Here is a 17940-nt window from a genome sequence, read left to right as displayed (position 1 = left end):
CAGCAGCTGTTAGAGCACAGCACAGCTGCTTTAAACCAAGAAAAACAAAACCTCCTCCTCATCATTATCAGAGTGACTTAGGCTCCACACCACCAGAAATATTAAAGAAAATATGAAGGAGTTGAGTTGAATTTGATATACATTTTGGTTCCTGCTATCTGAGTGGTGGCTAGGAATAATAAAAATGGCCAAAGGGGGCTTGGCATAGGAGAAACTATAGACCATATGGTCAACTGATAAGTGTATGCACGCTGCTAACAGACCTAGATCTCCCTGCTATGCTAGTACCAATTGTACTGTGAGATGGATTAGAGTTGTGGTGATTACTATAGAAAAGACAAACAGTCCTGGTAAGCTGTCCTACTCAAACCTTACCAAATTAAACTAAACACTTGTGAGCCTACCAAGCTGGGTTGCAGCTGAACTTTTGCAATTCTGTGCTAATCTCTTCACCTGTGATGACCCAGAAAGTGCTGGCACTAACCCTATACACATGCACTCCTGGTTTAAAGGCTTTATTGAGGGAACCAGGGAGAGGGCTCAGTGGTTAGACTCACTGCTCCCCAAGAGAGAGAGGGGAAGGTTTGGTTCCCTGCACCCAGATCAGGAAGCTCACAACCACTTTTAAGTCCAGTAACACATCAATGCCTTCTAGCCTCTGCAGACACCTAAACGGATACTGTGCACATAAGTCCATGCAGATACATTAAGAATACAAGTAATAGAAATATATGTCTTTTACATTTTTATTTAAATACCACTCGATTAGGTCTTTGGGGGATGCATTGTTTTAGACATTTCTTAAGGAAAACTAATAAAAATACCCACCACATCCCCAGAATCAAAAGATCATCATACCTGAATGAAAGGAACAGCCCATTTACTGACGCCAGCTGGGCATCGGAGAATGTGGTTGAGGAGGAAGAAGTGATCTCCAGGACAGCCAACTCTTTGTAACACTGACACCTGAACAAGAAAAGACTCTTGTTTTCACTAGCTTAATAAACTCATGCACCAGTGAGCTGGGGGTGCATGCAACCTTTCTAGAGTGCCCAGACATAGGTCTTCTCTGTAAAACACCTCAATTTTCCAAATCCTGACACCTTTCTTCTCATGTTAAGCATCACTAAGTTTATCATCAAACATGATTAGGCACGTGGTGGGTCAGCAGTCAGTCTTCTCCTCCCTCTGCATTTCCTCCTGACCTGGAAGCCAGAGCTCATTAGACACACAAAGTAGCAAGACAAATCACTTGTAACCATCAAAGAAAAGTCATTAACTCATTAAATGAATTAACTGGAAAAGCTATAGAATAAAGAAATATGAAACACAAAATAAGAAACTATTCTTAGATTACCCAAGCAATGAAAGACCTCCTTGCCTGCAGCTGTTCCCTTACCAGCTTCTGCAGCCAGAGAAGGACGTCCTCATGGAACTGGGCATCCTCACTCACTCTCCTGGTGAACATGAACAAGACGCTGATGCACTCCTTCAGCTGACACACGTCAGAGGGAATGCCGCCTGTCAGTTTAGAGCCTGCAAAGATGAGGGGCTTAGCCGAGGGCTCCTAATGGTACTGGGGACTTTTAGCTTCTCCACTTAAAGCAAAGAAACCAAAAAGCGTAAAACATTTAGTTCAGATAAAAACCCAAAGAGGCTGACTGAGGGTGCTCCTGCTGCCATGGCCCTTGAGGGATACGTCCTACTGAACTGAGTCAAAGCAAACACTTCTACCTGAAGCTGTCTCTTGTCAGAAGAGCAGTAACACAAAGAGACATCACCAAGGAGTGGGGCTGCTGTAACAAGATTGACCTGTGCTCCGTATGCCTTTGGAACTACTGTGCTGGATAAACACAGAAGAGTTTAGAGCTATGGGCTGGGCAAGCACTGAACTGATTAAGCAGAACTTGACAGGCCATTCTGCTGAGAGTTTGGACGACCAGACAATGAGGGCTTGGCTCATGAAGTGTTTTGGAGCTTGTCTTAGTTAGGGTTTTCATTGCTGTGAAGAGACGCCATGACCACAGCAACTCTTACAAAAGAAAACATTTAACTGAGGTGGCAGCTTACAGTTCAGAGGTTCAGTTCATTATCATCGTGGCAGGGAGCATGGCAGCATAAAAGCAGACATGGTGCTGGCTGCATCTTGATCAGAAGGCAACAGGAAGTGAACTGAGACATTGGGAATAGCTTGAGTATAGAAGACTCAAAGTATACTCCCACAGTGACACACTTCCTCCAAAAAGACCATACCTACTCCAAAAAGCCTCACCTTTAAATAGTGCCAATGTTTTAGGGGGCCATTGTCTTTCAAACCACCACAGAGCTAAGCAATAACTCTATTGGGAACTAGGACAGAAGTTATTCCTGTGATATCCTGGCAAAGAATCTTGACCATCCTACCCAAAATTACAGACTAATTTGTTTGGAGGAGAAAATCTCAAGACAGGCAGTTATTAAAGTTACAGCATGGCTAGTGCTCACTTTTCTTACCCAGGTCTACGAGGAAAGAGAGCAACAAGGGGACCAGAAAGACATGAACAACGTGTGGGTTAGCCAGGAAAGGGGCGAGTTCAAAGCTGCAGACAGGGCAGTCCTGAAGAAGAGAAGCCTCGGGTTCTGCACTGGGAGGGCAGGACACACGGAGGGCAAGGCCCTAAGCATTCAACACTCCAACTTGTGTGTGTATTTAAAAGGTCGAGCCTAAACTGAGAATGCCCTGAAAGTGTTCCTTCCTGGCAAACAAGCATCAGCAAGTATATTTGAGAGAAGAAGTGGGTCACACTCTATTTCTGGCTGGGGGAACTCAGTGCCACTGTCCACAGTACATAGAACAGTAAGGGGGCCATGGTGTCTTGCTCCAAGGTTCCTCAAAGCTGCAGGGTAAGGCTGGACAATATGGGCAAAGTCAAATTCCCTGCAGAGAGGCGCTGCGGGGCCATCAAATAAGGCTGAGAACATGAAGCCTAAGTTGCCATGAAGACCTCGGGATGCTGAAGATGCCAGAACCAAGGGACATCCACCAAGGAGAGCAGCAGGCATGGAGCAGATGTGGCCAGTCCAATACAGAGACTATAGTGCTGTAGGTAGCAGAGTGAGACAAGGAGGGCTACCAGGGACTTTGGGGCACTGATGATTCAAGCCCCAGATGCCCAGACATGGGCGACAGGATTTGATGCTTACCCTGCGCCCTCAGGCTAGATTCTACAGCCTGAACCAGACCACGCCTCCCTGCAGCTGTGTCTGGGACAGACTTAAGAAGCCATCTATGCTATGATTTGACAGCTTTCAATTTATGATACCTGGCTCCTCCACACTTTGTCAGTCATACTGTACTGAAACTAAATCACATGATGTGAAACTTCCCATCAGTATAAGTGTTACAAAACATCACAATTTTCTTTGTTCTTAGGATTGTTCTGAAGGCTTCTCAAGATTTTGCATAGAGATGTGAACTGCAGATTCTCCCCTGCTCCCACCCATCCCTGGCATTGCGGCACATTCATGCTCTTGTGCGCGCGCGCTCTCTCTCTCTCTCTCTTTCTCTCTCTCTCTCTCTCTCTCTCTCTCTCTCTCTCTGACTCTCTCTCTGACGTGCATACACACACTCTCTTATTCTCTCTTTTGCCATGGTTTGCTTTGGATTTTTATAGAGAGGGTCTCACTATATAGCCCAGGCTGTCTTAGAACTCACTATGTAGACCAGACTGGCCTAGAACTAACAGAGATCCACCTGCCTCTGCCTCTCTGCCTCTGCCTCTGCCTCCTGGGTGCTGGGCCTGGCTTTATTCTCTCTTAATGAAGGTTGTATCTAGGCTTTCAAGGGATGACTCTCCTTTCCATTAAGGCCTGATCTTGTTTAGATTCCAGGTAATACGCAGTCTCCCACCTCAAGGCCAACAAGGGCCTCCAGGCCCTTTCTCCTTTCTCCAGACAGGGTTTTTCTGTGTGGCTTTGGAGCCTGTTCTGAAACTAGCTCTGTAGACCAGGCTGACCCTGAATTCACAGACATCCACCTGCCTCTCCCTCCCCAGTATGGGATTAAAGGCATAAACCACCAATGCCCAGCTTGAACTGCACTCTTACAAAAGGAGTTACAGGTCAGTTTTCTTCCAGACCAACCACTGCTATTCTTTTATTATATTTAATAAGTTTCAACACTTTGATTTGGGGCAACTGAACAATGCTGAGAATTTTCAAGACTATGAGGATTTTTGAAGTTAAGCTGAGTGAAAATTGAATTGAGATGACCAGGGCTAAAAGCAAAACACTGTGCTTTGAATGTGAAATCTTCCCTAATTTACTTCAACACTTGATGCCCAGTTGATGGTGATTTCTGGAAGGTTGTGGAACCTGTAGGAAGTGGAGCCTTATTAGAGGAAGTGGGTCACTGGGGGCTGGTCTTCAGGTTTTGCATCCTGAATGAGGATCCAATGAACAGCTGCTTATATCCCACCATCATGATTTCCCTGCCATGAGGACAGATATAACTATTTGAACTGTAAGCCAAATAAATTCTTCCCCTCTCCCAAAACAATCCCCCACAAAGTTCTACTAATATGTTAGACACTTGGTCTGACAACAGACTCTGTTGGCAGAGTGCTTGACTTCGCACGTGTGAGAGGGCAGAAGACACGCCAGGGCAGAGCAGGGAACCATCACAAGAAAAGAAAGAATAGAATTTCTACTTCAGAACATTACAGAGCGCCAGTTAGAAATTCAAAAAACAAGAATGTGAGGGGGGAAAAACAAGTAAATAAAACGCAAAAGAAAAGCAAGAGGATGAAAAGGTACCCTGGGGGCTGGACAGCTCCGTCAGTGGGTAGGGCACCGCTGTTCCTCCTGAGGACCCACCAGGTCTTGATGCCCAGCACCCACGTGGCAGCTTACAACCATCCATAACTACAGTTGACTCAGTTACCCTCAGTTCTTTTCCACAGTCAAGTATAAGAGAAAACTCACTATTTACGTACCTTGGTCTTGCTGGGAAACTGCTAAAGACCTCAGAACGGCTGAGCTACTGAGCAGCGTGTAGATGTACGACTCCACTTGCAACCTCGAGAGCACAGAAGTGTAAGAGTGAAGAGCCAGTGTCTGGTGAAGGTGCTCAGATTTGGCATCAAACAGCTTCTTCAATTCTCCCAGGACATTTTCATTCATCTCTACTCTCTGGTAGTGGTGATGACCATAAACTTTCACTTGATCTGCGCAGATACCCTACCGGCAGATAAAGGAGGAAATATGAAACCAGCTGCACCTGAGGCAGCCAGGCAGCAAGTGGAAGACACAGGCTTCAGCGCCGTTTTTGAGAAGCTTATAATCACAGTGAGGGCCCAACTCTACACATACAAAACAATACGAGCAAATAACGGCCGTGAGTCAGAGAACACTGCCAACCACAAATACATGACAAGTTCCATAGAGAGTGCCCCAGCAAGGTCAGCATGGAAGCAGAAACATTTGTCCCTGAAACTCACAACTGGCATCTTACTTTCTATGCTAAAATTACCAAGGCCAATGTGCTATCCCTCAACTATACAGTATCCGAAACACCTCTAGATCTACCTCATTCTTTCTGGAAAGGAATCCTTCTCCATTATATAAATTTCTCCCACCATACTTTGGGTCTATCCTTTCATTTTCTTTCTTTTCGTTTTCATTTTGTTTTAGTTTTATTTTATGTGCATGACTGTTTCATCTGCATGACTGTATGTGTACCAAATGCACGTCTGGCTGCCCATGAAGGTCAGAAGAGGAACTGGAGTTACTAGTTACAAGCTGCTTGCATGCATGCTGGCAATCACACCAAACCTCTGCAAGAGCAGCAAGTGCTCTTGTTTCTCCACCGGGCTTTTTCTCTACCCTCCCTTTCTTTCTCAGTATTTCCAAATGTGTCTCTTTCCACAGAATCTATAAAAAGATATACAAGGCTCTGCACAATGAAAGGTAGGGGCCAGCAAATCATGTGTCACCAGTATCTCTTCCAGCTTTCCTTCAATGCCAAACGTCAAAAATGGCCTTCTCTTATTGCCATCCCTCCCAGTCCCTTAAGAAAAGGCAGCTCTGACCTCCAGAGGGTGTCACACTTAATGGGCTTTCCTACTTTATTATCCTCTCTCTATTCACTTGTGGCATTATACCAAAATCTAAAACTAACACTGTACTGCTGAATTTTACCTTGAGACACAGCTGCTGGCTTAGATTGTGTGTAGAAGTGTATATATCTGCATATTTGTACTTAGTTAGTTGCTAACACTCTCAGTTAGAATCCTTCATGCAAAAAAACACATTCCTGCCTCTCTTGAAAAATCCCAAGATGTAGCAAGTCAATCATACATCAGTCAGCAAGATGGCAAGAGCTGCTTTCCCTCTGGACGCGGCAGGTGCTCCTCCGCTGACCACTGTCCTACTCAGCCCTCACCTACACGTTATGGCCTGCCCCTGTGGCCATTTGATCTTGTGATTCCTGGACTGCTGGAGCCAGGGCTGGGTAGGTTTAACACAGAGACATCCTAGACAGCAGCGAAGGAAAGGCAGCTCAGCTACCAATTCCCCAAGCTGAGAAGCTTGACACACACAGCCAAAATACCTGTACAGCCATTTGTTCATCCTTAAAGCTCCACAGTCGACTTTTGGCGTTTTGGCAATCAGACATCAAAGTGAGCAGCTCGGCCTCCGCCAACAGCAACTGCTTCCTGCATCGTGAGTAATTCAGAAGCAACTCATAAAACTCATGCCTGTCCTGATGAGCAATGCTGTCAAATTCTTCTACATATGACTCAACATTTTCCAGCCATGAGCCAGGCTCCAAGAGTTTTAGCTGTTCTTTAGTAAATGGTACTAGTTCCGGTGGAGATGGGAGTTCTGGGTAGAGTCGCTCACTGCAGACCAAGGGCTTCACAACCACCAAAGCTGGTACCTCCACCATTTCAGCTGGCAACTCAGGATACAGTTTCTTCACTCTGGGTGGCTGAGAAACTTCTTTGGCTTCGTAAGAAGTATGTGAGCTGGCAATCTGAAGCAGCTTTGAACTAAGGGCTTCTTCATCTTCTTTCCTGGTCTGAGTTTCTCTGACTTGTAAACTTCCCGTTTCCTGCTGAGTACATGGGAAACCAGACTGTGGTGTGCTTTCTGAAGGTCCATGCTGCATCAGTGTGCTTTCCTCCGTCTCTGTAAAGTGCTTGGAAGGTTCAACTTTAGTTAAAACATTGTCTCCAGGGTCAACCTTCAGCCTGATTTCACCATCTCCATCATGGGCTCTGATCTCTGCCCTTTCTTTCAGGTCCTCTGTGTCAAGTATTAGGGAGCCTTCATCACCTACAGTCAAGGAGGTGAGTGGTATATCAAACATTTCACTTTCGTTCCATCCACTGACATCCTTGTGGAGCTGGGAATCAGCTGACACTTTCAGATCATCTCCCTTGAGTTCACAAGCTAGAGATGGGATTTCCTGCTCTCTAGAAGTCTCTGGAAGGGAAACTACAACAGAAGTCTGAGGGACTTCATCTTTCTTCTTTTCCTAAAAGCAAGATATGAAATATAACAATAGCTGATTGTTTCAGATGAAGAATTTTAAATTATACATAAATATCTACATTTGACATTGGGGGGGGGGTTCTTCCCTCAGCTTGCTAACCCAATGCCATTCTTAGGAGTGCTTTTTCCTCTCTTAATAAGCTCTCTGATTCCACGTCAGGCCCATATCAGTTTTCTTCCAGACCAACTACTTGAATAGGTTTAAATATAAAAATCTATTATATTTAATAGGTTTCAATGCTTTGATTTGGGGCAACCGAACAATGCTGAGACTGTTCAAGACTATAGGGATTTTTGAAGTTAAACTGAGTGAAAATTGGATTGAGATGGCCAAGGCTGAAAGCATTGTCTTTTCTCTGTCTCTCCTGGAAGTTCCCATGACTGTCACCTAACCTGTCCTTTAATTTCTCTGAAACTCTAGTAAAACTACCTTTGAGCCTCCTCTTGAGTCCAGTTCTAACTTCTTCTATTAATAAGGAAGCCTCAGTTTCCTCAGTCACAGGTGGGAGCCATGAGCGGACCCCGAGGATGCGCCTCTAAAGACTGAAGGGCTGAGCCCAGGCCACAGCTGTCAGCAGTTGATGTAAGTACACCAAAATCAAACAGTGAGGTCCCGTGCCTTTGAGCGTTTGTGACATGGGCTCACAAGCACTCAGAGAATTCACCTCCCCACTACCTTTACAATATCACCCAATATAGATGGGGTGTCCCTTTCTGCCACACTTTCCCCTTGAGCTATGACCCTAACTGAACATACTGCATTTGCAGGAATGTACCCTCCCAAAGGTGTCTCCTCCTCTTCTCAGTATGACTGTGTAAGCTTCCTAATACATTCAGAAGTGAACTTTCATGCCAAGGTGGGAATCTCCTGCACTCCACTTTGATTAAAGACGGTCAGCTCCCAATTATTTTGCCTACTTTAGACGGGAGGGAAAAGGGAACTAGGAGACATTGTGAATATAACTATCTTCACCAATAGTGAAATAAAATGTAAAAAACTCAAAGTGTTCTCAAGCCACTAGCATAATAATTCATGTCTCTGGTAATTTTAAGAAATTTTCTTAGCCAAGTAGTAATGATATACACCTTTAATCCTAATCTTAGCACTCAGGAGGCAGAGGCTGTGGGATCTCTATGAGCTCCAAGGAAGGCCAGCCTGGTCTACAGAGAGAGTTCCGAGTTCCAGAACAGGCTCCAAAGCAACATAGAGAAACTTTGTCTCGGGAAAAAAAAAAAAAAAAAAAATTTGTTTCTTTTTAATTGATGTATATGCATGCGTGCCTGTCTGGGTGTGTACCACATGCATGCAATACCCATGGAGGCCAAAAGGGAATACCAGATTCCTGGGACCTGTTACAAGAAACTGTGAACCCCTCAACATGGGTGCTGTGAACAAGATCCAGGTCCTCTGCAAGAGCTCTTACCCACTGGGCCAGCTCTCCAGTCCAAAAGACATGTCTTATATATAAAAACAGACACGCAGTTAACAAAGAATCTGTATTTATTCAGTTTTTTACCCTTGCACAAGTTGCATACACATAAGGAACCCATTTTTAAATCATGCAGGGCCAGGATACAGTTCAGTGGAAAAGCACTCACTGTCAAAAAGCCTTGGGTTCTACCCCAGAACAACCAAAAGATAAAAACTAAAATGAAATCATTCAAAAAAATGTGGATATACTGCAGAAATGTAAGTTCTTGGAATATAGTTATCTCTCTTTTTAGAACAGTTAAGTAAGCAAGAATCATTAACCGTAGTGAGTTCCTCCAGCTTACTTGGGATGAATGTAAAGACAGCCAGTGGCAGCCAAAGGAACTGGTTTCTGTGATAGACAGCAAAGATGCTTAATTTCCTTGAAGAAACTTTATTAAAATTATCAGTTTTTGTTCCCAGTCAACTCAGCTACAGTCACAAGTGACAGAGCAACACTGAGAATTGCCGTAGGAACAAGCAGAGCCAGAGTTAGAAAGGCCTGCAGCTCAAGAGCTCCCAGGGTCAGCAGAGAGGTCTCCAGCATCACCTCCCCGAGTCCTTGCCAGATGGGCGGGATTCTCCAAAGAGCCCTCCCATAAGGAGCTCCATTTTCAAGACATTTGTGCACTGTTCCCAGAGGCTGCGGCATGGCTTCCGCCACTGAGTCACCTCTCCAGGTAGATTCTCTTAAATGCTATTAAAGCATCCTGTGCCCTCTGAGCAGAACAACTGTCTCCTTCTGAGAATTTGCCTGTGCTTCTGTTCACAAGTTATATTCTTCCTTAAAACTTTTACATCACTTCTGGTCTTAGAAATATTTTTACTTTCTCCTCTACCTTGGGCTTGTCACAGTAAAATGCCCTGAAGTGTTGTGTGTGGTAGGGAGAAGGGAAAAGCTAAATCAGACACACAACAAGCTGTCACCAACAGTTATCTCCTGGAGATGGAACTCTGGGAATGTCCATTTCTGTATGCACGTGCACACTAACACAGACATACTTCTTTGAGCAATGTGGAAACAGTCATGCGGTTATGCTTGTTCTAAAACACACATGGATGTTTCTACTCCAGACTATAAGTCCCACTTAGTCCTGCAGATTTTATATTCTGAATGCCAAGGAATCATTTTGGGGGAAACAACAAGTGGGCATCATGTATTCAATAATGACTGGATCTCAGGAGGCACAAAAGAGGCCAAAAATAGGATATAGCATTGCCCAACTTTATTCTAATCACAATTCATGCCTAGAAGAAACAAGGGAATTAATTACCTAGGCAATAGAGCAGGGGAAGCAGGACCACAGGGATGACAGGCAGGGTTAAGCAGAAAACAATCCAACCATCAATTACTAGATGCTATTGGTTGTTGAAATTTAGAACTCAATAAAATTGGTTGAGACAGGGTTTTGTTACATAATGCCAAGCTAACCTAGAATTTGTTATGTAGTCCAGATGGCCTGAAACTCACAAACCTCCTCCTCGGGTCTGCTGAGTGCTGGGATTACAGCATCACCACTCTGCCTTACTATAAAATCTATTAAGTCTTCAGAGTAAATCCAAATCTAAGATTCTGTTCTTCTTACCCTAAGTTTACTAAGATAAATGAAGTCCAGACGCTCGGGGTTGGGAAAATGTTTTTACAAAGACACATACTAATAGAATAAAAACATCATTAGGGCTACATCTAAAGTATCCAGTAGATAAACACCAGATTCCTAACCACTGCCTGTCATCCTGAAGTCACCTACCAGATTACTGACCACTGAGGAATGTGTCTGACAAATCCAGAAGCCACAGCTCTCTACTACACACAACAGCATACGACACCACCCTTCCTGAGCTAAGCCTTGAATCTGCTCATCACTGAGAAGTTTCAATAATACAGGCGTTTATAACTATGTCCAAACAATAGCCAGCGTTAACAACTGCAGCTACTTACCCCTAAAGCCAATCTGTTTTCTTAGACTGGCAAGCATGGGGGTCATGGACATTTTCTATTTGTTTTCTTATGCTAGTTCTTCAGGGACAAAGCTTGGACACGTGCTTCATGGCTGGTTCTTATTTTTTTTTAACTCAGTCAACTTTATCAGGTGACTACAGGAATTATGAAAGGCACTGGGAACAAGAGTGATCCCTCGCTCAGTGAGTTCATTGTCTGACAGAGTAGACTGTGGCTGTCAAAGTTGCTACAGATGAGAAGAGGAACATAAAATGGCTCACAGTGTTACTGACAGAAGGAAAATCACGAGGATGATAAGGGAACGCTCTGAGTGAGCGTGGTTTAAACTGAGACAACAAGCAGTAGCTGGGCAGGGAGCTTGGAAGGGTGAGGCCGAGGCTCTAAAGCAGGAAACTACACAGAGTAAGACGGGTGTGGCAGAAGCTCAAAGGGAAGCTGGAGCTGGGGTCCTTAAATTATGTTTCTGGTCCTATCCTCTGTAAAATGAGAAAACTATAGAACTTTTTAGGGGGGTGGAGCTTTGGATTTTTTTTTTTTTTTTGGCTTTGTTCTCTGTTTTGAGACAGGGTCTCACTATGTATCCCTGGCTGTCCTGGAACTATGTAGACCAGGCAGGCCTCAATCTCACAGAGATCAGCCTACCTCTGCTTCCCATGCCCATGGGTGTGCACCACCAAGCCCAGCTTTTGGAAGGCTTTTTTAAAAACAGCAATCTAACAGGCGTGGTGGTTTACACCTTTGATATCAGTACTCAAACAAAAGCAGTTGATCTCTGTGAAGCCAGCCTATCTATTCAGTAATATGCATGTGTATGTGTGTGTATTTATATGCATGTAACAACCTAGCTTCAGTTCAGAGAATTTCAGTAAGAAAGAATGTGAAAGTGAGGGCAGTTCAGCAAAAACCCTCCTTGCAAGAGTTGCAACAGTTATGATGAAGAACCAGATCATGCAGAAATTCAACTCTCAGTGACCGATAAGATTTGGAGGACGGGGCAAAGTGTGCCTGAGATTGCTAATTGAAGCAAATGTCTTGGAAATGAGCTTTAACATGAGCATCATCAGTTGAGAAAGTAGAGTATTGGATGTGTATGTAGGAAAACTGCCTGAAATATGTTGATAAAATAGACAAATCATTTTTCATAAGACTTAAAAGCTTAAGATTTTCATTTTTAATTTAGAAATTATATGAAACAAAATAAAGAGAGGATCCTCTTTACTGACTGTTTTTAAGGTGTCTGTAATATGCTGTCTTTGGACAGACAGACACATATGTAAAATAATGATTAAGTTACTGGACTGAAAGCCATGATTTCTGGCTTTCCCCTGAGCTAAACCATGCTAACTGCATTATTTAGGATAATCATTTAACCTGTCTAGATAGTAGTTTTAAGGTGGTGGTGGAGCATGCCTTTAAACCCAGCACTCCAGCACTCTGCAGGTGGATCTCTGTGAGTTCAAGGCCAGCCTGGTCTACAGAGCAAGTTCCAAAAAAGCCAAAGAAACTCTGTCTTAGAAAAATAGATTGTAGTTTTATCACTTATCTGAAGGGAAAAAAAACAGATTATTAGTATTTAATATTCTGTTCTCTATAGATAACTCATGTTATAAACTACCAATTCCAGGCTCAAGGAGTTTATGCATGGCTGGTTAACTGTTTGTCTGAGATAGTTCTTGATCAAGCCAATATACTGCAAAATTACTTTTCTTAAAATGTTTCTGAGCCAGGCGTGGTAGCACACGCCTTTAATCCCAGCACTTGAGAAGCAGAGGCAGGCGGATCTCTGTGAGTTCAAGGCCAGCCTGGTCTGGATCTCTGCGAGTTCAAGGCCAGCCTGGTCTACAGAGTGAGTTCCAGGACAGTCAAAGATACACAGACAAACCGTTTTGAAAAACCATATATGTTTCTGACAGTGGGAAGATGGCACACTGCATAAAGTGTTAGCCATAGAAACATGAGGACTGGGTTCCAGCCCCAGAGCCCACACGCAGATCCTAGGTCATGGCCCCCAACAAACTTAAGCTAAACAGCAATCCCCAAGTCCCAGCCAGAGGATCTGTCTCAAAAAGTAAGGGACCCAGCTCCTCCTGAAGAACAATACCCAAGACTGACCTCTGGGCCACAAACATTCACCGGAACAATGTCCAACCAAATCTGCACTCAAGCCCCCTCACCACACACACAGAGGTTTCTATTTTTAAGTGCTCATAGTACCCAAAGTAAAATAATAATAATAATAATAATAATAATAATAATAATAATAATAAATAAAAGGTCTGTTGAAAGTAATGTTTCTAGAATGAGGTAGGAGGCTCAGGTTCAAGTACAGCCTGGGCTACACAGTGAGGTCAGCTTGTGTGGGTGTTTGTGTGTGTGTGTATAAAATTGTCTCTAAGAAAAAAAAAGAAATTTCTGACTCTGATGTGTCTAATTCTATACTACCTTACAAAAGGATCCGCGCACTTCTTTTACACTCTATTAAAGTTCCCATAAATCGCTGTTAAAACTTGTTCACAGACACACACACAAAATTATACTTTGGACTTAGCAACACCACCAATTCTGGGGTTTGGGATTAAGGCAATGTTATTTAGATCCAATGGTCAGGTGTGATGGCATGTCTTTATTCCACCAACCCAAAGGCAGAAGCGGGCTAAAAACCCTGTTTAAATATATAGATATAAATATATAGATATAGATAGATAGACAGGTCTGACCGCCACGTTGGGGTAAACTTTAATTTGTTCACTGCAACAAGTAAATAGGAGCAAAATGAAAAATTCTAGACATACCTAAAACAAGTCAACTTAAAACCACACTTATGGCATGCAACAATCCAGAAAACATAGAAAATTCAAATCCATCCCTACTGTGCGGTCTCTGCCCTGTTGATTTCTGGATATTCATGTCACGTTGTAAACAACCAGATTCACAGGAAATAACACTATCGCCCTGAATTTTGAAAACGAAGGACTGACACATCCCTGAAATCCATAAACCATACCTCCCAAGGGAAGGACGGACCTTCTCCGTGCATTTCCAGAGGCTGAAAATGTTCCCATATAACAAAGGACACGTTAGGAAGTCAGAGATGGGGCTAAGGAGGAAAAGGCTTTGGTGTGGGAAGCCAAGACGAACAGAAGATAAAAAGCCCAGTGAGGTCAGGACTGGGAGGCGGCCAAGTGGCCCTGACAGCCGCCCGACCGCACGGGACCCTACGGCTCCGCGCGGGGAGCCGAGGGCTAGTGTGGGAGCGACAGCATCCTCACCTTGCTTTTGGTCCGGCTGGCTTTGGCCTTGGCCCGGCGGGGCTTCACGGCCTCGGCCATACACTCTGACTCCGCGGCGTCGCCGTCTGTTGCTGTCAAACTCCTGCAATTCACGCAAGCCGTCCAGTTCCGGCCTCCTGCCTGTCATGTGACGGCGCCTCCGCCACTAAGGGAAGGGAGGCGGCCGCAGGTACCCGTACGGGCTGCGACTTGGAACAAACTAGCCAGGGACTACTTGCGCGGGATGGCCCCGCCCATTCTCACTCTGGTCACGCCCCTGGCCAGCCCTCGCCCCGCCTCCGGTCCCGCCCTCTGTGCCACGACCCGTGTAACCGACGCAGGCCGCAGGGGGGCACTCGGAGCAGCCCTCTGCCTCCCCAGCTCCGCAGAGAGGTCTTCAGACTGGATCTTGCAGTGCCAGAAGAGGCCTTGGTAATCTGACTTTGATCCCTAGACAACCAATTCCATCCTAAATATACTTTACGTTTCCGGAAAGAAGCCGGATGTCCATTCAAAGTGTACTCCAGTCTGCTGCTTTATAGAAGGAGATGATGGTACTACCATCTTGGGTGTCATGAGTTTATGTGGAAGGCACTTGATAACAGCAGGCATCTCTATATTATCGTTACTATATTTAAAATACGCGAGTACTTTGTTCTTGGGTTTATTGGTAGGGTCTGTCAACCCTCCTGGAGCGTCAGCTCCTCAGAGCAGGTTAATTCTTTCTCTGGTGTATCCCGAGGACCTCCGAAACAATAGCCAGCACATAGGAGATAGTATCTGATGAATGGAATGGAAGGATATGAGTTGTTTTGTTGGGGTCATGAAAGGGTTCAGAGGAAAGCTACGTCGCTCCTGGGTGGACCTTCCTAAAGCGGCTCTACAAGATCCTATGCTGGCATCTCTGTTGCCCTCCGGTGGTCATTCCCAAGTAGTGACAACTTCTACGGAGGATTTTGGAGTTTTTCATTGTTGCTGTCAATTACTCCCTGCACAGCACCCTGTAGGAGGCCTTATTTTATCCTTCCTGATTACTAAATAATACATGTTGTGAAACTGATGTGGGTTCCGACTAATTTAAGCTAAAATTACTTCAGCATCTTGAATCAATCAGCACGTAAACTGAAAAGTGGCCAGCTTATATATTGATTTTACTGGACTCTGCACAGATGTGATCTCTTCCATGAAAAAAAAAAAGGCTTGTGTTTCCACAGGAAGAAAAACACACAAGGTATCCTTCTTCTATTCCTCTCCCTTTCACAATCTCCTCCACTAAAAGAAAGTGAGGAAGTTAGGTCGCTGAATTAGTTATTTTTACATCCTCAAAGCATCAAACATGCTCAGACTAAACCAGTCAACACCTTGATTTCTGACTTCAGTCCTAGAACCGTGACAGGGAGCTCTCTTGTTTTAAATCACCCAATTTATAGCTCTTCGGCAGTCCAGCTTTCTGATACAAACTCCCAGCAGTGCATCCTTTGGTCGGACTAACTCCTGTCCGTACTTTGTACTGTTTTCCAATTTCTGTGGGGAAATTAAAGCACAGTCTCCCACAATGGCAATTTACTTACTAGCATGTTTCCAAGGATGTGTGTGTGTGCGCGCGTGTGTGTGTGTGTGTGTGTGTGCACAGAGCTCAGAAAGCGGCTTTCAGGAATCAATTCTTTCCTTCTACCGTAGGTTCCCAGGGTCAAACTCAAGACCTGAGACGGCTTGGCAAGCACCCTTACGGACTGAAGCATCTCCCCAGCCCTTTACAGCACATTCTTTCTCCATTTCCTTCTCATCCCTGCCTCACTTCCTCTTCGGCTGCTGTTTCATTACTCACTTCTGAAACACACTATGTGATCTCAAATCCTTCTCTCAGGATCTCCTTCTAGGGGACTTCAAGCTAAGACAGCGAACACCAGAAACAGTCCTTGAAAGTGTTGGGACAGGGTGTTAGTGTTGCTCCCACCCACCCAGCCAGAAAACAAGGTTCTCAAGGGAGGAGAGGTATGAGGACAGTGACTTCATCTGAGTTGCAGCCTCACCATCACTGAGGCCTCTCTGGTTACCATCAGGGAAGAATCCGGGTAAAAGCTTATGCAACTTCATTAGCATTTAAAAACACGGGGCAAGCATAATTCTAAGGACCGCAGTGTAAGCTGGCTGTTACCAGCTGCTGACCCTACACTGTTGGAAATCACAAGCTCGGGACACTCGGAGAAGGATGGAGGAGCTGGAAAGCTGCTGCAGCAGCCTTGAAAGAGATGAACAGAAACCAATGAAGAAATGCATTTTGTAAGAGCATAAAGTAGATATGAATATGAAAAGAAATCATGTCACTTCTACACTGCTTAGCTTTCTTCAGATCCCATGAGTCCCACACCAGGCAGGCCCATCAGCTGTCCATGATGCAAGGGAAATGGTGCATTCTGCCTGAGCATGGTTATTCAGCACCCAGGAGGCAGAGCCAGAAAGATATTGTATTCAAGGTCAGTCTCAAATACACAGCAAGAACCTGTTTCTCAAAAGGGGGATTAGGCAAAGACTGGAGAAACAAAAATGGTGCATTCTGATTCTGCCATAAGCAAATCTAGAAGACTCAGGTACATTAACCCATTAGGCAGACACATCAATTACCGTCCTGTCGTGGATCTGTGCCTCGCTACTTCACTTGAGGCCTCATAAACAATTCCTTCAACCCACCTGACAGAGGAGGGGAAAACTCAGACATGGTTAAGACCATCTCGGCTCTGCACTTATTGTTTATGTGGGCGTGGCCTGCAGCCACAACTGCAAAACTCAAGAGTGACTAAAACAAAGATGACAAGATGTACTCCCAGTCAGTGCTGTGTCGATGGGGCCAGCTCACCAACGCACCAGGAAGGTGAATGATGCCTGGACCGGTGGACTGGACAGGGAGGACAGTCTGAAGACTGAAGGGGAGAGGAGGGAGTGGGCTGGATTATGTGAATAAACAACAAAATGTGCAACTGTCTGTGTCTTTCATGGTGCCTATAAGGGAACTGCCACCACTGCCGCAGGGTGGATGCAGAACTGCAGGGTGGATGCAGAACTGTGTAGCAAGGACAGCTCATCCGGCAGACTGTCCTGGATGAGGACTCTGTCGTTGGCCGCCCCAGTGCATCCTTGGTAGGCCCATGAATAGAAAGGTCATGGTTAGAGAAATGAGACTGTACAATGACCCTCCACTGACCCCATGTGACCTAGTGACCAGTGCAGATAATCTGCGTTGAGACTGAACTCTAAACCTATCACCATCCCGCAAAAAAGAGCAACCAGTAAATTAAAAACAGCAAATCTCTCCCGCTCTGGAGGAGCTAATGGCTTCTCCCTGCCAGGACAGATGCCAAGAATGGGTTTGCCCTTTAGCCTATAGTGTCTGGGCAGTTCATAGAACTCCTGATATGCCATATGAAATCCCACTTAACGTTACCTTAGACTAGTATTTCTCAAATTATTTTTCCATTATCATTCCCCTAAGAACTCTTTTAGATACTTCCCTAATTGCCATTCTCATGAAATTTTAACACGATAGGTATATTATATCTTTGGTTAGATGCTATGGATGTGCTTTAGATCTATGAGAGAAGAGGGGAGAGGTTCGGGACCGCAGAGGTGGCTCAGTGGGCAAAGTCTAGTAGTCAAGTGTGAGGACCTGGGTTCTGATCCCTAAAACTCACATAAAAGTCAGA

General features: G+C 44.7%; 1 protein-coding gene across 3 annotated transcripts in view; it reads right to left on the bottom strand.

Annotated features, from left to right (window-relative positions):
- The window catches only part of Epg5 (ectopic P-granules 5 autophagy tethering factor), an 85979-nt gene extending 71611 nt beyond the window's left edge, over nucleotides 1-14368 (bottom strand). For all 3 annotated transcript variants that reach the window (XR_007593493.1, XM_050151625.1, XM_050151626.1), the window contains exons 1-5: nucleotides 14240-14368; nucleotides 6590-7519; nucleotides 4974-5217; nucleotides 1400-1536; nucleotides 859-966 (exon numbers count right to left, since the gene is read on the bottom strand). Coding sequence is in view for 2 of the 3 variants with exons in the window: in XM_050151625.1 (XP_050007582.1) it covers nucleotides 859-966; nucleotides 1400-1536; nucleotides 4974-5217; nucleotides 6590-7519; nucleotides 14240-14299 (1479 nt within the window). In the remaining variant the exon portion in view is untranslated. The remainder of the gene's footprint in view (nucleotides 1-858; nucleotides 967-1399; nucleotides 1537-4973; nucleotides 5218-6589; nucleotides 7520-14239) is intronic.
- Nucleotides 14369-17940: the final 3572 nt, after the last annotated feature.

The sequence above is a fragment of the Alexandromys fortis genome, unplaced genomic scaffold (assembly GCF_014885135.2).
Source record: "Alexandromys fortis isolate MF-2015 unplaced genomic scaffold, M_Fortis_MF-2015_v1.1 scaffold_71, whole genome shotgun sequence".
NCBI lineage: Eukaryota > Metazoa > Chordata > Mammalia > Rodentia > Cricetidae > Alexandromys > Alexandromys fortis.
The sequence above is the reverse complement of the archived record's forward strand: the minus strand, read 5'-3'. Positions and strand labels throughout refer to the sequence as shown.